Source organism: Eptatretus burgeri, chromosome 2 (assembly GCF_056783735.1).
Source record: "Eptatretus burgeri isolate ZD-2024b chromosome 2, Ebu_testis_v1, whole genome shotgun sequence".
Taxonomy (NCBI): Eukaryota; Metazoa; Chordata; class Myxini; order Myxiniformes; family Myxinidae; genus Eptatretus; species Eptatretus burgeri.
This window is the reverse complement of record NC_140962.1, coordinates 96,060,838-96,086,021: the sequence shown is the minus strand read 5'-3', so window position 1 is coordinate 96,086,021 and position 25,184 is coordinate 96,060,838. Positions and strand designations below refer to the sequence as shown.

Here is a 25,184-nt window from a genome sequence, read left to right as displayed (position 1 = left end):
CTGTATCGCAGGCTAAGTACTTTAATAAATAATAATGATGGCAACACAAAGTCAAACATGTCTCCATATATACACAAATAGTCAAACAACGGTTTGGATCCGAGTATCTGCACTTCAATAAATAAACGAGCATTAGTATAAGCACTCGTCAATTAATCTTCACTCAAAATAAATACAGTGTAAATGCAAGAACAATGGACAATATATCTGTGAACTCTCTCTTTTCGACTTTCTTTGGGTTCTTTTTTGCAGCAATCATCTTAAGTTGGCAGCACACACAGCGAGTCCTGCAAGTGAATGGTGAATGGGTCTCAAAAGAACCGAACCTCAGACCGCGAACACCGATCTCAGGTGGAAAGTATGGACTAGGCCGACTGTGAAGCGTGCTGGAAAAATAAATGACAACATGTTGGGAGAAATATTCGCATGCATTTCATAAGAGCGTGTTGCGTTTGGTTGCTCCAGTTCTTGCAACACGACCTTACGGGTCTCATTTAAGAAAAACACATCGAACTGCACTTGCTCTGAGCTGGGGTCGGTGCGGGAAGGTGTGAATCATGCGGAGTGCACATTTGGACGGTCAAGTCAAGCACAGCATATGTATATACACAGCACAGCACAGCCAAAGCTCTGGAAGGAAAAACATATGACCTCTATGTCCTTGGGTGGGTTTCACTACAAGCGCAAGACTCCCAGTTCTCCAAGTCCGAGAGCATGTATTTGCTTCATATTATTGGCTTTATAATACATTGGCCATATTAATTGTAATAGGTGACGGATGTCACGTCTCAGGTAAATATTGTTCCGAAACACAGTAAAGTATCTATTTTTGGCAAGAAAATTCACAATTTTGCTTTGCATTCTGATGGAGTCCTGCTCTCCATTTTAGGCTGGTGCTCCAGCATCACATCGGTCACTCCTGGATCGAGTGAAATCTAAAGCTTTCAACATTATTGGCGTCTCCATGATGAGGCCAAAGCACAAGGCCTGTTGCTCCCACATCACAGACAGGTTGGTGGCCTCTCTTCTGGTTTACATCCATCTGATGTCTCAGCCTTCTGACCCTCCCCAGCAACTAAAGCATGTGTGTTCTTCCAGTAAACCCCTCATTGTTAAACTTCTAAAATCCAGGCTTTCTGCACACCTCCAGTCCTTTGTTCCTCTTTTCAACAATTGAGGAATTGCCTTTCCTGAGCAGTTCATTTGAAATTTTCTCTCCAAGGCTTCAAGAAAGTGGCATCACTATTCCTACCATGAATCTTTGTTCTTTTTCTAACCCCTATTAACTCTACCTAACCCAACCCCCTTACTTGCAGCTGACTGCATTTTCTCTCTTCCTGTCTCTCCTCCTTTTCCTGTTCGTTCATTCTTTTGCTTGTCATGTCCACCTGTGGCTCCACTGTCTGACTGCCATGACATTGCCTTTGTAACCCTGTGTCACCTCACTTCTCCATGAGACTAGATCTTGTATTTGGATGAAGATCTATCACCTTCTGTATTTATTTCATGAGCAAGTCGAGCTCATCACATTCTGCCTGAAAATTATTGGTCAAGCAAATGCAACAGGAACCACATATGTATTTCATGCGCACAGTGCCACGACAGTGGGAAGGAGGCCCCAGTTCAAGCTCTGCCTTCTCAGAGATTCAAGCAGGTTTGTGGACTGTCAGTTTTCTGTTGCATCAGTTGAACTTCTGGCCTTGTTGCTCCCACCTTGTCATCCTTCCGTCCTGCCTCATCACACCTAAGCCACGAGCGTTCTCCAAGAATTCTACACCTGGTTATCCTCCTCAATTGTAAAATGAATGCTTACCTCAATTCCTTCATCCCCCTCTTCTCTCTTCTTCCGAACTGACTCCCTGTGTCTGTTTTCTCATGCCTCTCCCACTAATCCTTCAAAAGTAAGGCCCATCTTACCTCACACCCACAGCTGCTCTCTTCTACTCTCACTGATACCCCTCCCTTCTGCCTTCTTTCTGCTACTCATCTACTGATGTGCGATGTCTCCATCTCCTTGTTCCTCTTTGATGCTCTGTCATTCTATAAACCTGCTGCCTGATGTCATTTAGCTCCTCCCTGAGCCTATATTTCTGTATACAAAAATAAATGAAATTTACTAATCCTATTTTTTCAATAATTGCCGATTGTCGTAATTTGGAAATCTTAATAACACCTATTTTTCATACAACAATACATAAACTTTCGAAATGACGTGTAACCTGCCCCAGAATGCTTGGTGTGCATGAGCATAACCCCTTAGCAGCGATGTTGTTCGAGCATGTTTCCATACATCATGTGTGCAAGATAAGGATTGTTCCCGAAAATGGCTCACAAAGCTTCTGAAAGAATCCGAAAATACTTGCAAAAGTACCCGAGGGAAAGGGACGTGCCTCTGCATGGCGAAAGAGTTGGAGAATTTTCTCAGTTCGTCCAAAGCACTGAGATCTTGTAGCTGCCCATAATGCAAACACTCCCGATGATGTGGCCCGGTGTAAGACCCGAACTGTGGACGGACATGTGCACTATTGCTACCAGTGAATGGACTTTGAACCTTGCGGGAATGTCTCCTGTGATCATGGCAAGCTTTGTGATATATTTAATGGCCATCTACAATTGGAAAGATGATGCCGTGCATCATTACCAGCAGGGCAATGGCTACTGACTCTTCTTCAAAGGACATATTCACAACGTGAAAATACACAAATCTTGTGCCAGGTATTATTCAGGTGAGAGCGAGATCTACCAGGCAGACTTCCCTGAGGGAGACGCCGTATCTGGTTTGGGTGCTTCTGAACAGCAATGGGAGGCTAATATCTGGGGCTTGTGAATGCACAGGGTAAGTTTAAAATCAAATTTTAAAATGATGATATTTACCATTAATCATGCTTCGGGGGATAAACTTTTAAAATGTTATTTACCATTAATCATGTAGCTGTGGGAGCTGTGAGGGCTGTTATTACCCTGTGCTCGCGAAGCGAAAAGCAAGGTTAGGCATTCGGTGGCGTACGCGCGTACATGTGGCGTACGTGTCTGCATTTTAAAAATTCATTTTCTCAGCAACCACTGGTCCAGTTGACACGAAATTACACCATAGGAGTGCTTCCGCCTGAAAAATGTTGTAATCATAATTATGACGTCATAGGTCACGTGGTATGGACGCCATCTTGGAAAAAAAGTATGCTTCGACATCTCCCAATCTGCTCAATGGAAAAAAATTGAAACATGGCTCATTGTCAAGTACTCCCAATGGGGAATAGGATATGTTGATGATGATGATGTCATCGGTGCCTTCATCACGAAGTCATAATTTGACAAGTACAATGCTTGATCTGATCAGTATGAAAAAATATAATTTCCTCCGTAACTGTTATATTAGTCCGATGGACACAAAATTATCAGAATACGAGTGACTCCTCCTATAGAATATTTAATGGTAATCATGATGTCATCGGTCATGTGGTGCAGGCGCCATTTTGACAAAAAAAAAGAGAGAGAGCGAGAGAGCGAGAGAGAGATTTATCCACTACCGCTGCCCGCTTGTATTAACAGGAAATAGAAGGAATTCTGCGCCTCTCATCCACGGATATTTCTCATATTTCCATCAGTCCGATTTTCATCCAGGAACAGAACAATTTGGGTTAACCATCGTGGAATTGCCACTCTTTCATTTGAATGCTGATACTTATGTTAAAAAGACGATTTGAATCACAGATTTCTCACAAGTAAGAGCAGGTTAAAAGTGCCCGGCGAGCAGAACCGAGTTGCTGAAAATGCACACCGCGCGTTCCCGAAAGGCCTTGTTAGCATTCATACGTCATTTCGAAATTCCCGTATTGTACTACACTCGCTCAGACCGTACGGTCATGCTACGGATATGTAAGCTTTTACCATACACGTCACTTTGAAAAATTCCCCTTCCATCCTCATACCTTCGTGTGTTTTTCATGGAAGTTGCATTGCCAACAATCTCCAAACAATTTATCACGATCGACAGCAAGTAAATCGTGTTTTTGCTCTTGTTCTCCCAACCACTTAAATTATCTCCACTCTTGGTCAACACAAAGTAGATTAAATATGGTCTGACCTCAACAGCGTCCCACTGATTTTAGGGAGTTTAACTTTTTAAACCTCAGTAACGGTAGAGGTCGCTCTGGCAATGTGGTTTTAAATGTTGGAGACAATTTTAGATGCGTACTTAATGTAATAACGATAGGTGAGGGAGGAGGAGAGTCATGTATGGAGACCAAAACTCCACCATATTTGCACACATAAAAACAGATACCCCTTACTGTTATAACAAGGAGAGTTTCACCAAATGATTATGGGTTGGTCCACTTTATCGTTTTCATATGATGTGTGGAACGCAGGTTCGAATCCCATATTACTACATGAATGTTTTTCCTCCATTGTCTACTAATATCCGTGAAATTGACATGGGAGTACACTGATGCCGACTAATGTCTGATCTGCAAGCGATTTATGTACAAGCTCCATTGTCTTTTAGGTCAATGCAGACAGCAAAATAAATAGATGGCCCCTTACAGTTACAAAAATGACAATTGCAGCAAATGCGTTTCTACGGGAAGAAGTCGCTCGGGCCCTGAAAACGGGACAGACGGGGCATCGAGAATGTGGTCGAGACGGTGGATGACTGGAGGATGCCAGGGCTGGATCCATGATGTGCGGAGCTCAGAGGGTTTGGAGTACGCCGTAAGCTTGATGACTCGGTGGACGACCCGTGCAGCTTACGGACATGCTTCTTGAGGTCGAAGTTCCGACAGAAACCCTTTCCGCAGGCTGTGCACGTGTGGGGTTTGCAGTCTGTGTGCGTGTGCATGTGGAACGCCAGATTGTAAAGCTGGTGGAAAGCTTTGCTGCACAGGCCACACTTGTGCTGCTTGTCGACGCTGTGAGTCAAACGGTGATTTTTATAGTTTCCTAATGGGGTTCGAGTGGGAAAGAGTCAGATGCACATCACACTTGGTGACGCAAGGTATAATAACAACAACAACAAAAAAAAACAGTGGGGGGTTACAAGTGGCACTGTCTCATGTAGAAAACATTTCCGTTGCCATCCCACATTTTTAGGCATTTAAGAGTCAACCATGAAATGCAAACTGACAGCATCACATGTCACCCAGACCAAGTTGGGGAGAAGAGGCAGATTATCTCTATTTTCAAGGCCATTAGTGAGTAAACTGGGTTTTAAACGACAACCCTTTGGCATCAGGGTGATAATCTCAGCTTCCAGAAGGTTAAACAATCCAGATTCCTATTATGGTGACTTTCATCCAATGACTTGAACACATATTTTAAATGCTAAGTAGGTATTGTCACTATTAGTCCACTGTGGGCTGGCAGGATGGCCGAGAGGTATGCACAGTGCACATTCGTCTCTAAACTTCTAGCCTGGGTTTGAATCCCTACCCAGCTATAAACTGTCACCCCGGCGTTTCTCAGGCAGGGCGATTCATTAATGTGTCTACCATCCATCAGATGGATGTTAAATGGAAACCCGTCTGCCGCCATTAGTTGGTGGATGGTCAAGATCCCACGGTGTCCTTTGCGAAGAATAGGTGAACTAAACTCTTGTTCAGAAAGCTGCTTAGTTGGCATGGACGCTCGGAAAGAGAGAAAGAGAGAAAGAGAGAAAGAGAGAAAGAGAGAAAGAGAGAAAGAGAGAAAGAGAGAAAGAGAGAAAGAGAGAAAGAGAGAAAGAGAGAAAGAGAGAAAGAGAGAAAGAGAGAAAGAGAGAAAGAGAGAAAGAGAGAAAGAGAGAAAGAGAGAAAGAGAGAAAGAGAGAAAGAGAGAGAGAGAGAGAGAGAGAGAGAGAGAGAGAGAGAGAGAGAGAGAGAGAGAGAGAGAGAGAGAGAGAGAGAGAGAGAGAGAGAGAGAGAGAGAGAGAGAGAGAGAGAGAGAGAGTCCACTGTATCTTCAACTTAAAAACAAAACCATTTGTTGCATCCCAACCCATACCCAACATATTGGAGGTCACAACTGCGGAAACATGACAAATGATCCTTTGACACATTGCTGACAGAAACATTGAACAATCAAGTACATTATAGCAAAAAATATGCTGAAGAGGATTTACCGAAAACTCCTTGTTTGACCTTAGGAGGTCAACTGTATATCCATTTGCTTTTCCAAAACCTAGCAGCGAAATGATGCTAACCAATGCAAACAATTCAGACAACCAGCTCGTGATGCTGTTGTTTGCTCCTGCGGTCAGTGCCAAAGTCAGAGTTCAACGCCAACAACAGTTTTGCTGTAAAATATTTTGGGAAATTTGCCCAAGTTACCGGCTAACAGCATGGGATGGAAAACGGCTGTCCCTTGAAGGTATGCACTATATATGGTTGTAACCACAAAAAGCCTTCAGGCTCACAAGAGGTGTCAAATTGCCTTTTGTTTTCTTTACACCCTTTTGGTTTTGTCGTCGCAGCACCGTCGACAACAGCCAATTTATAAGGCAATTATATAATATAAGAGGCAATGAATCTCTCGTCTCCCCTACAAATCCCTCACCTTCCTTTTCTCCATCTACTTCCCTTTTAATTCCCCCTCCCACCACAATTCTTCTCTTTTGTATACATTATAAGTGGATTGCCCTGAAGTTGTAAAAGATGAGTTGTGGATAAAGTTTGAGAATTATTAAAGGGATTTGGAGATTTTTTATAAATCAAATGAATATCAAGCAAAAAATTTTTGATTCTGAACGAAGGAAGAGCATAACACAGAAAAAGAAACAAGAAACTTCACAGATTGATTCTGAATGTCAGGCTGATCCATACACTGCACAGCAAAAAACCTGTCTGACCGTTCCCAGTGACGGAAAAAGCAAGCACAAGTTCCGCCACTGCAGAATGGTGGTGCAACATCGGGTGGCGGAGGTTGGATTTGTCGAAAAAGTGGGGAAAATATAGTGATTTTAACATTGTGTTACTCCATGAAGATCTGAATTAAATCAACTTTAATCCAGATGTTCATGTTGTTTTAAAGATTACTGGAAGGGGCAATAAAGTGACCGAATATATTGCATCAAGAAAAATGAAATGAAAATGTAAAATAACCAATCAGCATCTTTTCAAATGCAGCATTGGAAGCGGCCGCCGTCAACGGGAGACAGACGCCATGGTTTGCAATATATACATGTACATATACATACACATATTGTTGCGAATTCGCGCCCGCCGGCGTGCGATCGGCCGCTCGACTCGAATGGCGGCCGCCTCGCCCACCGGAACGGACAATTCTGTCGTGACCCTCTAGGAACAACGCCGGGAGCTAGTCACGGGTGGGGGTTTAACCCCACCACAACCGTGACAATTGCCCACCCGTGCAGGATAGGGTTGCTCGCCAAATTCGATCTACCTAAGTACTTGCGCGGATGGTCGACCGTACCTCGCCGCAGGCTGACTCTGGACACGAACCGCTTAAGCGGTCCGTTCCGTGCTATCGGGATAACCGAGCGGTGTTATCGTCGGCCTCGATTGTTCCGATTAATTATCGGGCGTATTAAGCCCACTACAAACCCTTTACGTGAAGCAGGATGGAGGATCAATAAAGAAAAGATGAAGCGAAACGGGAAAACAGTTCACACAATGCACATTTATTACGCGACACATAGAAAGCACACATATACAGCCAAACAGTCAAAATGCACCTATATCAGGAAAACAAAAGAAACGACGACGCAGAGTCACAACCGAATACGCATACACTCGGCAACACTTACACAGTTCTACTTTACAAGACACGGCGCTGACACACATTTACTCAAAAGCAAAGGAAAGAAGCCACCCTCATAGACAAGGGGGCAGACGGGCCTGTAGGCCAATATGTGCGCGGGACCTGAAGGAGCGGCCAGGTCCGCGAGACCGGGTGGGTCCTACCCGCGTCCTCATGGCGGGTTAGCGGACGAGCCGCAGATGTGGCCGCGTGGCTGTGCCCCGACTCTGTGCTCCTTCGCGGGTTTCATTGGCACGACGTTTGGAGTGGGGTGGGAACAGGGCCCCCTTGGTTGCACTATCTCAGCACGGGGGAAAAAGGGGGAGTTGTTGATGCTCTGGGGGAGGGAGAATGGCGGGCTGGCTTAGGTCCCGCGACGAGTGATCTCCCACCGCGACCTCGTCGCTGACCACCGTCCTTCTCGCCTCAGACCCGAGCTCGTTGGTCTCTTCCCCCAACTCTCCTCAGCCGACTGCAGAACCCAACTCGATGCCTTCGCCACCCGACTCCACTCTCTGCCACACTCCGCCGCTGCCACACTCTGCCCGATGACTCTCTTACCAAAACTCTCACTCTCTGCTAAAACTCTCTGCCCCAAAACTCTCTGCCACGATTCGCCTTGCGCTCGGCGTTTAATAGGCCGGCAGGAGAAACAATATGCAAATTTCCGGATCAGAATGAGCTCGGGGGCGGGGCTACGCTCGCCCATTGGACGGGGGAAAAGTGGGCGTGAACCTCACCTCATCCTAGAATTTGCATATTTCGATTTCACATGGACGCGCCTGGAAGCGGGGCCAAGCTGCTCTGCGCTTGCTGATTGGACGGATCAGAAGTGGGCGTGTAGCATTCTTGATCTGAATTCTCCCTCGGAAAGGCCGCTATATGCACTCGCGGCTCATTGCTATCGCTTGAATGAGCCCAAGACAGCCCGACGCTCAGTGTTCACAGGTGGTGCGGGAATGTCCGTAGAAGGAGAGAGGTGAGGGTGGTGGAGGGTTTATCGGTGGTGGTTTGATGGTTATGGCGGTTGATTCAAAATAAAGATATAACAGAAAAACGGCTATATCAAAGCGTCGCAGCCCGAATGAATCACATAAATTCCCCCTAAACAACGGATTTGGGGCGAACTACACATGTACTTAGAGTTATCTCACCTACGGGACCTGAATGGTGGTTTCCGAATTTCCACAGTCGTAACAATATATATATATATATATATATATATATATATATATATATATATATATATATATATATATATATATATACATATATACATATACGTACGTACGTACGTACGTACGTACGTACGTACGTACGTACGTACGTATGTATGTGTGTATGTATGTATGTATGTAGCCTGGTGTTGGCACAGTGGTTAGGGCAGCGGCTTGGGATCCAAGAGGTCCTGAGTTCAAGCCCCGTTGGGCCACTGAATTAATACACCAGGGGGTTAACTCAGCCTGTCATCCTTCCAAGGTCGGCAAAATGAGTACCAGTATACTGGGCCGGTGTATACCCCGGTTAAAATAGGTGTACCATTTCCCTGTGTCGTAAGAGGCGACCAGGGTTGTGTCAGGAAGGGCATCCGGCGTAAAACATGTGCCAAATCACTATGCGGATCATATGGATGATCCGCTGTGGTGACCCCTAACGGGAGCAGCCGAAATAAGGAGAAAATATATATATATATATATATATATATATACATATACATGATGATTATATAATTTACCAGTTTTTAATCTTGACCAGAATTCAATTTTTTTAATTGGGTCTCTCACACAGCGGTGTGTATTCAAAATGGGCTGACCTTCAGATATTTTGTCCTCTCCTTAAGGAAGGATGGTATATAGGAATTAGTTGGTGGAAGTAAAATATCCCACCATGCCTTTCGCAAAGAGAAGGATGTCTATATTAAGGATACACACTCTATTAAGCACCTACTGTACCCAGACTTACTGGGAAAACATTGGAAGGAGGGGAGTCAGACAGGTAGCCAACTTAATGTCCATCTGAGGGAGGGCGCACTGTGATGCAACTCCCTACCTAAGTACCAGATCATAACGGGAATCAAACCCAGACTAGATGACTGAAAGGAACATGCGCTGCGTGTCCACCATACTGTGAGCCTCAAAATTATCATATTCCCGATTAATAACGAATGTGTACATACATCCCATTGTTTATAGTGTGTTCTTTGTGAATAAAACATCCTACCTTTCTGATGGAAGCCCTTCCCACAGACTTCGCAGACAAATGGTTTGTACCCAGAGTGGATGCGGACGTGCATGTTGAGGGTCGAACTCCGGTTGAACGCCTTCCCACAATGGGGACATTGATGGGGTTTCTCCTGCGAGCACGCGCGGGCGTCAAGGCAACGAGACAGCTCGGACATCTCTTTTCGATCACGACTGCAAAGAAAGCATGGCAATCTGACTTTATTGATTCGAACAGAACGAGACACCAAAACCATCATCTGTTTAATCTATTATTTTTGGGAAGAAGCCACTTTGGCGACCCTGCAAAACCCTGCTCGTGTGATGTTCCTTTCCATGCAGCTCATTTTGGTCGTACCTGGGTGTGGATGATCTTGTGCCGACACAATGTACTGGCTTGTCTAAATCCCTTCCCGCACACCTTGCACACGAAAGGTCGCACACCGGTGTGCACGGGCATGTGGCGAGTGAGGTTGTACTGCGCGCTGAACACCTGCACACCAGAATGCAGCACAAACAATGCTGTTCACCTCGTTACCTCCTTGGTTAATTACAGGACAACGCGGTGATCCATTGATGCAAGAATGGTTCGACAATCCCAGTGAGATATTTATCAATCTGATGTCTTGCAGTTAAATATCGAACAACGCTCTCGACTTTTAAAGTTGGCTGAAGAAATGATGACATCATTACATGTTACATTAAGATTCCATGACGTCATCGTGGTTGAAAGAAAATGTCAAAAAAAGCCAGCTGCGTTTATTTTGGTGTGTTGCATGTTCAGACTGTGGACATCTATGACTTCTTTAACAACCTCGACTATTCCCACCACCTTGTGAGGTTGGGCTGAGAACGTTTTTGGCCCAAGTCTTTCACGAACCGGCTGACCAGGCCTGATGGTCCACTGAAGGTGGCAGGAGTTTGTAATTTGATTTGGCTGACCACGATCATGCCGGTGTAATTAGAGCGTCCACTCTGAGTCTGAGAGGTTTGAATCCCGGTCGAGTCATACCAAAGACTTTAAAAATGGTACCTGCTGCTTCCTTGCTTGATGCTCAACGTTTAAAAAGGTCAGAGAGCACGGACAAACGAGCCATGAGTTGACAACCATTGAACAGGCTGAAAGAGCCCAATGACCTCCTCTTGTACTGCATTGAAGTTCCTTGTAAAGGAGCTCATACAATCTTACAAACTGCACTGCACGCCTTACCTGGTTATATTAAATCCATTTGATGCAGAAGAAACTGTCAGGAAACGATGTCTCTTTGAAGAAGCTTTCACCGCAGTGGTTCTCACCATGGAGGTTGATACACGAATGTGTTTACCGTCCATTGGGTTGATGTTAAACCGGAGAACCCATCTGATAACAATGGTCGTTGGTGGACGTTAAATATCGCAGTCTCTTTCACAAGAGGAGTTGAGTCATCTCCGGCACCCTGAATCAATTACAGGAAACGGTAACCCAACAGACACAAACCACCCGGCATAACCACATCAATCACTCAGCATAACCACATCACCCACCATAACCAAACCACCCAACAGATCCAAACCACCAAGCCTAACCAAACCACCCAGCAGACCAAAACCACCCAGCAGACCAAAACCACCCAGCAGACCAAAACCACCCAACAGACCCAAACCACCCACCATAACCAAACTACCAAGCATAACCAAACCACCCAACATAGCCACATCACCCACCATAACCAAACCACCCAGCATAGCCACATCACCCACCATAACCATACCCAGCATAACCACATCACCCAGCATAACCACATCACCCAGCATAGCCACATCACCCACCATAACCACATCACCCACCATAACCAAATCACCCACCAGACCCAAACCACCAAGCCTAACCAAACCACCCAACAGACCAAAACCACCCAACACACTAAAACCACCCAACAGACCTAAACCACCCACCATAGCCAAACCACTCAACAGACCCAACCACCCAGTGTAACCAAACCACCCACCATAACCAAACCACTCAACAGACCCAACCACCCAGTGTAACCAAACCACCCACCATAGCCAAACCACTCAACAGACCCAACCACCCAGTGTAACCAAACCACCCACCATAACCAAACCATCCACCATAACCAAACCACCCACCATAACCAGACCACCCAGTGTAACTAGTTGCCCAGGAACAGCTTCGGCAGCACTGATGCTCCATTACGAGTGTGGTAGTTCGATGGCAGATTACGATATATTCATGTTCTCGAACAAGGAACTTTAGTACTGGCTGAAGGCCATGAGACCATTCAAAACCTGTGCTAATGTTACTGTTGCCAACCTATGGTTGTTGTCATGCTCTATCCATTTAAAATGGAGTATCAAGAAAGGAAGCAGCATGCACCACATCACCGACCTCGCACTCTCAGAGCGGACGCTCCAACTATTATGATGATGATGGGATAATGTGGAATGGGGAAACACGAATTGAAGATTGGGGGTTGTGGGTGGGGGGCATCTTTCGAACAAATAAGTGAAATGCTGCAAAAGCAGAAAAAATGACTTGTGAATGTATGTATATATGTATGTATATATGTATGTGTATATATGTGTATATATATGTGTATATATATATTGTTGCGGATTTCGCGCCCGCCGGCGTGCGAACGGCCACGTAACTCGAATCGCGGCACGTCGCCCACCGGACGGACAATCCAGTCGTGACCCTCTCGGACTAACGCCGGGAACCAGTCACGGGTGGACCTTTCGGTCTCACCGCGATCGAGCCAATCAGCCCCCGCGTGGGATAGGGTTGCTCGCCAAATTCGAACTACCTAAGTACCCACGCGGAGGGTAGAGGATCACCTCGCCGCAGGTCGACTTCGGACACGGGCCACTTAAGCGACCCGTTCCGTACTATCAGAATAACCGAGCGGTGTTATCCGTCGACCTCGACGGTTCGATTAATTATCGGGGCGTATTCAGCCCACTACCAACCCTTTACGTGAAGCAAGATGGGGATTCAATGGAGGAAAAGACGAAGCCAAGCGGGAGAACAGTTCTAACAATAAAGCACATTTATTCGCGGCACACGGGAAGCACACAAATACAATTCCACCAAATGCACACAAAAAAAAGAAAACACAATTCCATTTACACAAAAAGCAAACATAAAAGTGAAAACACAGTGCAGAGCTAATACCGACTACCGAGCACACGGCAACACTTATACAATTCTACTTCACAGACGGCGCCGACAACACATACCCAAAACCAAGGAAAAGAAATACCTCAAGAATGAGGCAGGCCTGAGGCCGAGACCGGGTCGGGCCTACCCGTCTGGTGATGAGACGCGGAGCGGCGATGGCCCCGCAACCCGCGGGCCTCGTGGACAGTGCCTGGCAGGGGCTGGGAACGGGGCCCCCTTGGTCGCACTATCTCAGCGCGGGGGGAAACAGGAGGGGGTTGCTGATGCTCGGGGTATAGAGGATCTTTATTATCCCTGGTGTGCGTCTCCACCTCGGCCAGGTCGCGCTGCCGGCCTCCCTCGGGCGTGCAGCTCCTGGCACCGACGCGAGCACCCCCTCGTCCGGCTCTCTTCAGCTTCTCCAGCCACTGCAGGCTTCGGGCTCCAGACTTCCACACTCGTCCCCTCCGTTCCGACTCCTTCTCGTTCTCGTTCTCTTTTCGTTCTCGTTCTCCTTCGTTCCGACTCCTTCTCGTTCTCCTTCTCGTTCTGACTCCTTCTCGTTCTGACTCCTTCTCGTTCTCGTTCTCCTTCGCGACTCTCCCCTTCTGACTGACGAACACCGTCCTTTTATCCCCCCGTAACTTCGCCTTTGACCCCCGCCCTTTGACCTTTCACCTCGCTCCCCATTGGCCCGAGAAAAAGTGGGCGTGAAGGCTTTTTGATCCACAAATTTGCATATCTCGATCGTTCTGGAGGCGGGGCCAAATCGCCCCTCGCTCACCGATTGGACGGCAAAAAGTGGGCGTGTGTCGTTTTTGATCCGTTTTTGAAGCACAAAATCCGTGATTTTGTACACGCTGCTCGACGCGCGTTCTGCATGAGTCCAACACCGGTACCCACAGCGGGGCAAGAACGGTGGCCATGCTACGGTTGTGAGGTGTGCGTGAAGGTCGTGGCGGTTGTGGTGAAGCGGTGGTTGTGGTCGGTGGTTGATGTTGTGGTTGTGATCATGGCGGTTGGTCCAAAATAAAGATAGTAAAAGAAAAACGGCTATCCTGAAGAGTCGCAGCTCGCATAAATGACATGTATTCCCACTAGACAACGGGTTTGGGCCTAACTACACATGCACTTACCGAGATACCTCACCTAAGGGACCTGAATGGTGGTTTGCGAATCTGGTAACCACAACACTACCCCCTTCCCTTTTTACAGACTCGTCCTGAGTCGTCAAATTTTCGTGTGCCATCATGTGTAGTTTTCCCCTAGTACACTTTACCTACGGATCCCTGAGTGCGACATTCATGGTATTCGTGTCCCCAAAATAAATAACCTGAGGGCTGCGTAACTATCTAAACAAACTCACTCACACGGACGACTTAAATAAAATTGCCGGCGCTAAGACAAACATGCCGGGGGCGCACTCATATGTACAGTACATCTTACCTTAACTTACAAATCTTACACTAAACCATGGCCCAGGATCATTGAACTCTGCAAAAGAAAGCAGTTAGCAGGGAGCCAGGCTGCCCGCATGCAGTCTCTGGCTCAAAACAATGCAGGTGACAGGGAACGTGGCTGGCTGCTCACACGCAGTCCAAGGCCTTCCCTTTTGAACTGAACGCAGTGAACCACAACGGTGCTTGGGCTGCACAACGCAGTCTCCGTGCCAGCTCAAGTGGCACACGTAATGAGCACAACGAATGGATGCATGAATGGACACAAACACGGTGCACGGGCCGCCACTGCAGGCCCGTGTTGTAGCCGCCAACAGGGCAGTTCTTGCAGCTTGCAAACTGTTGCTTTCTGATCCTGGCGCACATGGAAACGAACAGGGGGGGGGGGGGCAAAGCAAAAATTGAACGGGGCTGGTGAACGTGGGCAGTGGGCATGGCATGGCAAAGGTGAGCAGGCAAACACAGCCCGCAGAAGAAGGCCGCTGCAGGCAAACACAGCCGGCAGATGAACTGGCCGGCACAGGCCTTGAAGTACCACCGCTGCAGATGAAGTGGCCGGCACAGGCCTTGAAGCAAAACACGGCCAGCCGATGGCACAGGCCTTGCAGCACAGCAGCTGCAGACGATCCAGCCGGCACAGGCCCCGCAGCACAGCAGCTGCAGACGAAGTTGGCCGGCCTCCGCCTTGAAGCAAAACACGGCCAGCCGATGAAGTTGGCCAGCTCTTGCCCTTCAGTGGAGGTTGGTGGAGGGAGTGCGGTGGTGCTGGCCACTTGGAAGGCGGGCTCGGACCTACCTACCTGTCTCCCTCCCAACCTATCGCCTTTGCCTGTCACTGTACATACCCACTCCCTTAATTTGTCAAACCCCAATTTAGCCCCAACTTATTTTTTTATTGTTTTTATTTTTACTTCCCCACTATAAATCGTCCCCTAACCCCTTTATCGTCCTTGTTCGGCTAACCTATTCTGTCACTAGCCTACTCCCAACCCCTACGTTTCCTTCCCGGAGGGGAACAAGGGAGAGCTAACGTCCTGTGCCGAGGCCCAACGGCTTCAGAATGGCCTCCCCAGAGTTCGGCGATCTATAACCAAAGTGGGTCCAGCGGCCCACAACGACAGCGAGGGGATGGATGGTGCGGAGGGGTACACTTCCTAATCTACCCTATCCATTTAACTGTTAAACTACCCCGGGGCTTTCAACAAGCGCCTCTCGCTTAAAGTATTGGTTCTAACAACCCAGATTCCCGTCGCCTGTGTTGGTGTCCTCACAATTTCGGGCCTCGCCCCACTTTCTCTCTCCGTGCCCTCACACGGTCTCATGGCTGGGACACGTGGCTCCCTTTGGCAGGCACGACCCTCTGCCGATTCTCCCGCTATGGCACCCCCCGGGCACTACACTGCCTCCGAGCCTACCAGCTCCCTAACACCGGGAGTGCCCCCATGGCACCTCCCCTGAAACGCACACGTGGCAGGCTGGCTCCCCAGGCCCCTTTCCGAGGGTCACCCGTGCCCACAACACTGCCCACGCGGCTAATGGCGCCCCGGGCCCCCGCACCAAGCAGGCGCACCCGTGCCCACTACGCTATCCCGGCCCCCCATGGGCCCTTGGCCTACCACGGCCGACCAGCCTGGTGCCCGGGGTACCCGCTCAGCGATACTCACCTTTCGCAGCCACGCTCCCAGCCCGTCAACAGGGCTCCTGCACCCCTCCAAACGGGTTTCGAGCCTACATTCACACCAACAACAAAACGACCTCCATTTTTCAATTTGACTAACCCAGCTAACTCACTCTACACTGACCCCGGGGTCCCTTGGGCGGGAGTCACTCCTCCCCCAGTCACTCATCGCCCCATGCAATCCCCATTCGCGCCACACACACAGGCCCGCTGGCCTCACTCACTCATCATGTCACAACACAACTCACCAACTCTTCAACACACACACCGCTGAACTCTGCCATCCTCCTAACTACATCCCCAAACTAACTCGTGCTCCCACGTCGTCCCTTACACTAAAGCACGTTCCTTTTAACACTACGTAGCTAAGCTATGTCCCCGCTACACATCCACAAGTCTGTCACTGTCTCCAAATAATCCCATTAATCAATTTCCCAACCTAAATCTCGCTACAATCCCTCTACCTAATCCATTCCACGGACTCCATGAGGACTTACCCCTGCCCCATGAAGTCGGTCTAACTATGCTAACCCTTCCCCCTAACTAGTTTCCATCCTGTGCCCAGGTCTAGGGGGTCTTCCAACCCTTGCCCAGGAATCCTGTGCACCCGAAAGTGAGGCTTGCTTTTTTTTTTTTTTTTTTTTTTTACATGCGCAGCACCAGCGCGGAAACTCACAGCTCGCGCACTTTGCACCTGCCCGTGACGTCATGCAGCTGCACGTGTACCTTGTCCCTCCTTGGACGGTACCATCCGGCAGGGATACCCCTCCTGCCGGATTCCAACCCCGCGTGCAGCCATGACGTCACCGTGCGCATAAAAAAAACACAAGCCCCACGTCTCGAGGGGTTCCCCACGCGAACACATGTGCTTTGCCCGTTGGAGCTTAACACACACGATCGCGTGGAGAACCCGTCCGGTCCAAATCCGTAATCCTGCCTAAACTTTGTCCGTCCGCGGGATCGGCAAATCCACCGCGTGCGTTTCCGGGACCGGGACTTCACTCGCAAGCGAGCACGTGGGGGCCTCGTGCGTTGCACAGCACGGACCTCGTGCTCACTGCTGGGTGAACCCGGCACGGTGCGCGAAACAACTACAGCCGCTACTCGGCTTTCTTTCCTCACATGTCGCCGTCGTCGCCATTCGACACACGCACTCCCGCGCGTTACGACGCTAACACACCTCACCATTAAACTCACACCGGGAGACGCGGCTGCATGTTCACACATGCCGACCGACATCTCCCTTACATCCCACTCCTGACACCAGTGTTGCGGATTTCGCGCCCGCCGGCGTGCGAACGGCCACGTAACTCGAATCGCGGCACGTCGCCCACCGGACGGACAATCCAGTCGTGACCCTCTCGGACTAACGCCGGGAACCAGTCATGGGTGGACCTTTCGGTCTCAGCCAATCAGCCCCCGCGTGGGATAGGGTTGCTCGCCAAATTCGAACTACCTAAGTACCCACGCGGAGGGTAGACCGGGCGATCACACCTCGCCGCAGGTCGACTTCGGACACGGGCCACTTAAGCGACCCGTTCCGTACTATCAGAATAACCGAGCGGTGTTATCGTCGACCTCGACGGTTCGATTAATTATCGGGCGTATTCAGCCCACTACCAACCCTTTACGTGAAGCAAGATGGGGATTCAATGGAGGAAAAGACGAAGCGAAGCGGGAGAACAGTTCAACAATAAAGCACATTTATTCGCGGCACACGGGAAGCACACAAATACAATTCCACCAAATGCACACAAAAAAAAGAAAACACAATTCCATTTACACAAAAAGCAAACATAAAAGTGAAAACACAGTGCAGAGCTAATACCGACTACCGAGCACACGGCAACACTTATACAATTCTACTTCACAGACGGCGCCGACAACACATACCCAAAACCAAGGAAAAGAAATACCTCAAGAATGAGGCAGGCCTGAGGCCGAGACCGGGTCGGGCCTACCCGTCTGGTGATGAGACGCGGAGCGGCGATGGCCCCGCAACCCGCGGGCCTCGTGGACAGTGCCTGGCAGGGGGTGGGAACGGGGGCCCCCTTGGTCGCACTATCTCAGCGCGGGGGGGAAACAGGAGGGGGTTGCTGATGCTCGGGGTATAGAGGATCTTTATTATCCCTGGTGTGCGTCTCCACCTCGGCCAGGTCGCGCTGCCGGCCTCCCTCGGGCGTGCAGCTCCTGGCACCGACGCGAGCACCCCCTCGTCCGGCTCTCTTCAGCTTCTCCAGCCACTGCAGGCTTCGGGCTCCAGACTTCCACACTCGTCCCCTCCGTTCCGACTCCTTCTCGTTCTCCTTTCGTTCTCGTTCTCCTTCGTTCCGACTCCTTCTCGTTCTCCTTCTCGTTCTGACTCCTTCTCGTTCTGACTCCTTCTCGTTCTCGTTCTCCTTCGCGACTCTCCCCTTCTGACTGACGAACACCGTCCTTTTATCCCCCCGTAACTTCGCCTTTGACCCCCGCCCTTTGACCTTTCACCTCGCTCCCCATTGGCCCGAGAAAAAGTGGGCGTGAAGGCTTTTTGATCCACAAATTTGCATATCTCGATCGTTCTGGAGGCGGGGCCAAATCGCCCCTCGCTCACCGATTGGACGGCAAAAAGTGGGCGTGTGTCGTTGTTGATCCGTTTTTGAAGCACAAAATCCGTGATTTTGTACACGCTGTTCGACGCGCGTTCTGCATGAGTCCAACACCGGTACCCACAGCGGGGCAAGAACGGTGGCGATGCTACGGTTGTGAGGTGTGCGTGAAGGTCGTGGCGGTTGTGGTGAAGCGGTGGTTGTGGTCGGTGGTTGATGTTGTGGTTGTGATCATGGCGGTTGGTCCAAAATAAAGATAGTAAAAGAAAAACGGCTATCCTGAAGAGTCGCAGCTCGCATAAATGACATGTATTCCCACTAGACAACGGGTTTGGGCCTAACTACACATGCACTTACCGAGATACCTCACCTAAGGGACCTGAATGGTGGTTTGCGAATCTGGTAACCACAACAATATATATACACAGAGACATGCCAGAAGTAAATAGACACCATAAAATTCTTCATTTCATCTGTACAACACAGTTTTACTCAGTGATTTGTACTAATATTCGACTATTGTTTTTGCAGATAAGTTCCTGTGTCTTTTATGACAATTAACTACACTTCAAACCCAGGGAGCACACAAACTTTCCAATTTTCAAAGAGGACGAATTGTTGGCCATTTGGAAGGTGGAGTCAGCCAGCATCAGATCGCTCAGACCCTTGGCATTCCGCTTTCTATGGGCAATCCGGTGATTATGCAATTCACCAGCGAAGGCAATGAATCCACAGCTTCCCGTTCTGGTCGACCTGGACCCTCAGAAAGATGTCTTCGAGCTGTCAAGCGGTCCATTGAAAAACTCCCCGTTGCAAGGCAGAAGATGTTCCAAGTTACTGCAGCTCAAGAACTGCCGTGCGGTACCTTCATCAACTGGGTTACTATGGGAGAGCAGCCAGAAGAAAACCTCTTCTTAGACCAGCCAATATTTAAAGGAGAAACAAGTGGGCTGACGAGATGGCCACCAGACCCTTGGAATTTTGGCAAACTGTCATTTTTTTCAGATGAGTCCCAATTTGCCTAATTTTCTGAAACTGGACGAGTATGGGTCTGGAGACTTCCCAGTCAAGAGTTCTCTTTGAACCGATTGCAGCCAACTGTTAAACACGGTGGTTTTTCAGTGATGGTGTGGGGAGCAATCTGGAGCGCTGGACGATCAGAGCTTGTGGAATGTGTTGGCAACATCAACATCAGGAAAAATTGACATATTCGAGTGTTTTTCCTTCACATTTGTAAATGCCTTTATTAGCATTTCTGTGACAATTGTTCGGCGAGTCCGTGGGTGAACACAGAGGTGGGGAGTAGTGAAGACGGTCCAAGTGATGGTTATATCACCGATGTTAAACGAGTCTGGTGAAAGGCCACGAGTCGTTTCTTACCTCCAAAGTGAAGCCACGGACTTACTGATCAACCCTCAATTTTGCCCCCATTTTCTGACGTTTCACCCCGCTTGCGTGGATTATGATACCTGCTCTACAACTGCTCACAAGGACCAGGATGCTCGATTGTACGATGGATAATGTGTCATTACAAAACCCTAATATGGAATCGATACATACGTTCCGACTCGTCCTTCATTCGATACCATTCGATCCGAATATCGAACATGAACGGACGCTATCATTTAGAATGACCAATATATATATATATATATATATAATATGATCCATTGTTTTGTTAAAAGCGTTGTATGAAAAAAAAGAAGTGGTTATTGTCATTGGACGTCAGGCCAGGTACTTATCGATCATCCCATGTCCTCATTCTGATGTACGTACGCTCCCATAAAATGTTACACGGCAGCAGCGTTGCCGAAGGAGTTTCTTGGCAACGATAATACTGGGTGGTTTGCCATTGCCTTCGTAGCAGTAATTAGGGCAGCAATTTCGAATGCGTTCAGGGTGCCGGCGATAGCTTGCCTGCTCCTCATGAAGGACACCGTGGGATCTTTAACATCCACCAACTCATGCCGGCAGACGGGACGCCCAGTTGGTGGACCTTGAAGGTCAGCATGAGCTGTTGGTGGACCTGAGCTTAAACGTCCATCTGAGGGACGACAGACACCTTGATAAATCACTGCCTTTGAAGCACCAGGACGAGAGTTTATAGCTGGGTCGGGATTCGAACCTACGCCAGACTGCTTAGACGTGAACTCTGGGCCATGGCCCCAGCCCCCCCCCCCCCGTATACCTGTCAAAGAACACTTTTCGTTGGTATTTAACAAACGAGATAAAATCAAACGGATCGTTGTATTAAGCAAGTTAAAATCAGGAATTTACGGCGACCAAGGAAATCACAACATCGTTCAGTAGTTTATCACCAACAAGGGTGGTAGTAATTGCAGTGTAATTTGTAGTTATTTAAATGTTTGCAAGGTGGGAGGACTGCTTGGTTATTACATCTTTTGTAACGGGATTACTCATCATCCTCGCTTACAACCAACCCAGCATGTCAACCTTGGGTACCGTTTAAACTTTGTACGCGTTTAGTTGTAAACAATTTTGGTTATTATTCAGTACAACAAAACGCTCATGAGATTAAAAAAAAAAAAGTGTTTCACAAAGTGCACGAGTTTTGTCTTTAACGAATGTGACATCATGTGATGAAAGTTTAAATTCGGAGCAAAACCCAAAACGATAATTTCACGGCGACCTCCTCGTGGTTGCCCCTCGTCGCCGAAGACGGTTGGCTGTTCACGCCTGATGTGAGAACAACCTGGGGACGTAAGATCTGATTTTAATGCAGGAGCTGCTGAACCGGATAACAAGCAGGTAACCTTGGTGTCAACAGGTGATCTCCAACAAGAGTAGACCTCTTATTATCATCTGCAGTTTAGACAGGAGTTTGTAATTTGCTCCAGGGCGATAACTCGTGTACTCTTCCTCAAAGCCACCGTGGGGTATTTAACCTCCACCAACCGATGTAAACAGATGGGACAGCCAGCTTAACGACTGTCCAAAAAACATCGATCTGTCTCCCTGCATGTGAAACACCAGGGTGACAGTCTAGAGCTGAGTCGACATTCTCACGCAGGCGAGACAGCTCCAAGGTGAGTGCGTCTACCCTGGGCTATCCTACCAGGTCTAACCTGGAGTTTAAAAGGTGAGTGTGTCTACCCTGGGCTATCCTACCAGGCCTAACCTGGAGTTTAAAAGGTGAGTGCGTCTACCCTGGGCTATCCTACCAGGCCTAACCTGGAGTTTAAAAGGTGAGTGCGTCTACCCTGGGCTATCCTACCAGGCCTAACCTGGAGTTTAAAAGGTGAGTGCGTCTACCCTGGGCTATCCTACCAGGCCTAACCTGGAGTTTAAAAGGTGAGTGCGTCTACCCTGGGCTATCCTACCAGGCCTAACCTGGAGTTTAAAAGGTGAGTGCGTCTACCCTGGGCTATCCTACCAGGCCTAACCTGGAGTTTAAAAGGTGAGTGCGTCTACCCTGGGCTATCCTACCAGGCCTAACCTGGAGTTTAAAAGGTGAGTGCGTCTACCCTGGGCTATCCTACCAGGCCTAACCTGGAGTTTAAAAGGTGAGTGCGTCTACCCTGGGCTATCCTACCAGGCCTAACCTGGAGTTTAAAAGGTGAGTGCGTCTACCCTGGGCTATCCTACCAGGCCTAACCTGGAGTTTAAAAGGTGAGTGCGTCCACCCTCAGGCCGAAGCCTGAATTTTCAAGATCAGTGTAAAAATAAAATAGAAAAGTTCAGATAACTAATTTCATGCTCATGTCCTGCAATGAATGAGCGAGTAAACTTGATTACCAGCTCTCCAGGCGTGACTTTCGATCGGTGCGATTACAACGTCTGAGCGATGAAATAAATACCTATTTGAGAGCTCGAACTTATAAAATAAAACACCCGAAACACTACAATGACATTTACATTTAGTTTGTTATCAATTCACAATTTCTTAACCGACCATACACAGACGCAGCGTCTTTTGTATCGGTTTCATTGCGATATCATTGATGGCAACAATCGCAAAACGAACCAAATAAATCATTAAATAAAATCCCAACGCAGAAGGAATCGCAAGAATGTTCGATTTCGGTTCAAAGGAAACATTAATAACCCATAAACCCTCCTCCAAGTTATCATTACTACTACCACTACCGAGTACTTTAACAGCCCCTATTACTCCCACCTTCTTGTGGGGTCAGCCAGTCAGGGAAGAATTTTGTCCCAGGTGTTTCACGAAGCAACTGGCTGGGGGCGACGTTTGACTGAAGGGCAGGAGTTTGTAAGTTGATGACGGTGCCCCTAACTTAGTCGCTTCATCTTCGCACAAGATGCCACATGGAATCTCTAACTTCTACCAACGACAAACGCTAGGAGACGGGTCTTCCAGCTTATAACGTCCTTCCGATGGACGACATAAACATTGATGTCTCGCCCTGGATGCGAAAAACCAGATTGACAGTTTATAGTTGGGTCGAGATTAGAATCCAGGAGGACAGCCCAAAGCTGAGTGAACACACCTTTTGGATACCCTGCCTCTCTATCAGCCATCTACCTTTTGGATACCCTGCCTCTCTATAAGGCCAGTCCGAACCGAGATATTTAATGGATATACACGTCTGCTTTGCGGAAAACTCTGGCAAGCAACATCACCGTGAGAAATGTTTCATTTGTCGTTATTGGATGAAACTTGACAAAGTTTGTCGGGAGTCAAAAACTTTTTTTTCAAATCTACACATTGCAGAGAAAACGACATCTTGAAGAACAGGAGGAAGACGACGAAGTGCAAGTGCTTGTTCCAGTGAGGGTCCCTTAACTTTACCATGTGTACCTTTGATCCGATTATTTGATCGCGGATCTCGGTCGGAATGCTCACCTTCCCGCAGACCTCGCAGGACACGTGTTTCCCTTTCTCGACGACCTTAACCACCTCCCTCGATCCTGAATCGAGGTGTTCGAGCGAAGGGGGTAGAATCTGTGCGGCGTGCCTCAGATGTGCGTTGGCTGTGCCTGATGCCGAGACCATGGGAAGGGTGACCTCCTCAGTTCTCGGGAGCCAACGGAAGGCCGGGTGTGCTGGGGTGGGTTCCAAGGAGAGCGACGCCAAGCCTTCGAGGGTCCAGCGAGGACGCACCGGGGCGAAAGAGCGAGGCCGGTCCTGGGCCATGATCCGGTCGATGGAGAAGGGAAGAGCTTTACTGTCGGTCATGATGACGCTCGTACCATGAGCTGATCGAGTCCAAAATGAAGGGCTAGTTGTGGGTCTGCAAGCATAAGCGATGCTCATGCTTTTCCATCCTCTGCAGCAGATCCACCAAGATCGCGGCAGTTAATGATCTCTTTCACCCGTTGCGCAGCACATGGACAACAGACTTTGAACAACAGAGATGCAGTAAGTGGGAGGAAGTCTGGAGAAAGTTTGGTGATGTTTAAAGGAGCAGGTGGACACCACTCTGGCAGTAAAATCAACGGAGGGAGTGGCGTCTGGTCTACCTCCTGCAGTGTGGTGTGTATGCTTTGAGCAACGACATCACCAATCAGGGGAGGGGTGTGGGGCGAGGTAGGGGATGATGGGTACAGGGTGGTGAGTTAGTGGGTGGACTCGCTTGAAAGGAAAATAGCATGTGGTGTAGTTTACTGCATGCAAAAATAATTAAGTAATTACATTGAAAGTCAAATCATGATTACGATACCGGATGGAGAGGGATGGATTGGGAAATGCGATCGGATCGGATGTGGAGTACGTACGGTTTGTTTATATTGCTTGTGCCCATTCTTGCTTGTTCAACTTACCAAGCAAGCAGGATAGCTTTACATTGGGACACCGGTCTTCATGAAGGCGAGTGTTGGTCTGCATCGGCGGATAAGAGTATCTTATTCGCCGTGGGAAGCGACGCGCAGTTCACGTTTCAAGCTTTCACCCATCATCAAGCAATAAAACAGGGAGACGTGAGCGGAGGAGGGTTGATGGAGTGATGGGGGGGGGGAATGGGTCAGAAGTCAAAGAGCTTGGAGCAAGGGTTATCGGTCAAATATCGACACGACCCCGTTGACTTTTGACCCATTCACATCGCTTTTAGCCCTTCCTCCAACCACATTTCTCTCTTTGGCTCTGATGAAGGACGAATACTTGAAACAGCTTCACAGCTCGGCACGGTCACAGAATCGCACCTGTCGGGACCGGTGAAGGAATTAGACGATGGAGCATGCAGTTATTCAGAGAGAGCGTTTAAAGCTGGTATCCTAACATGGTGCCCAGGTATCTATTGAATAAGGATATCTTTTGTTAAGCCTGAACCCTGACAATATTCCAAATTCCCTGTAAGGATCACCATTGGGTTGTCACTTTACCTCGTTATGAATCGTACCGAGTAATTAACTACTTCGGAAACCTGAGGA

General features: G+C 48.4%; 1 protein-coding gene across 1 annotated transcript; it reads right to left on the bottom strand.

The window, feature by feature from the left end:
• Positions 1-5: 5 nt before the first annotated feature.
• LOC147032619 (uncharacterized) lies at positions 6-24,683 on the bottom strand. The gene is made up of 4 exons (XM_085870386.1): positions 23,662-24,683; positions 10,309-10,443; positions 9,952-10,084; positions 6-4,938 (listed from the first exon to the last, which is right to left on the bottom strand). Exons 1-4 carry the CDS (start codon positions 24,070-24,072, stop codon positions 4,577-4,579), a joined length of 1,041 nt encoding a protein of 346 aa, XP_085726512.1. The 5' UTR covers positions 24,073-24,683; the 3' UTR covers positions 6-4,576.
• Between the last annotated feature and the right edge of the window lie 501 nt (positions 24,684-25,184).

Coding starts and splice junctions, on each gene's coding strand:
- LOC147032619 (XM_085870386.1), bottom strand. CDS start 24,072: ATGAGCATCGCTTATGCTTGCAGACCCACAACTAGCCCTTCATTTTGG. Junction 10,444..23,661: donor CCTGCGAGGTCTGCGGGAAG/GTGAGCATTCCG, acceptor TCTGGTGTGCAG/GTGTTCAGCGCGCAGTACAA. Junction 10,085..10,308: donor ACAAGATCATCCACACCCAG/GTACGACCAAAA, acceptor GCGTGCTCGCAG/GAGAAACCCCATCAATGTCC.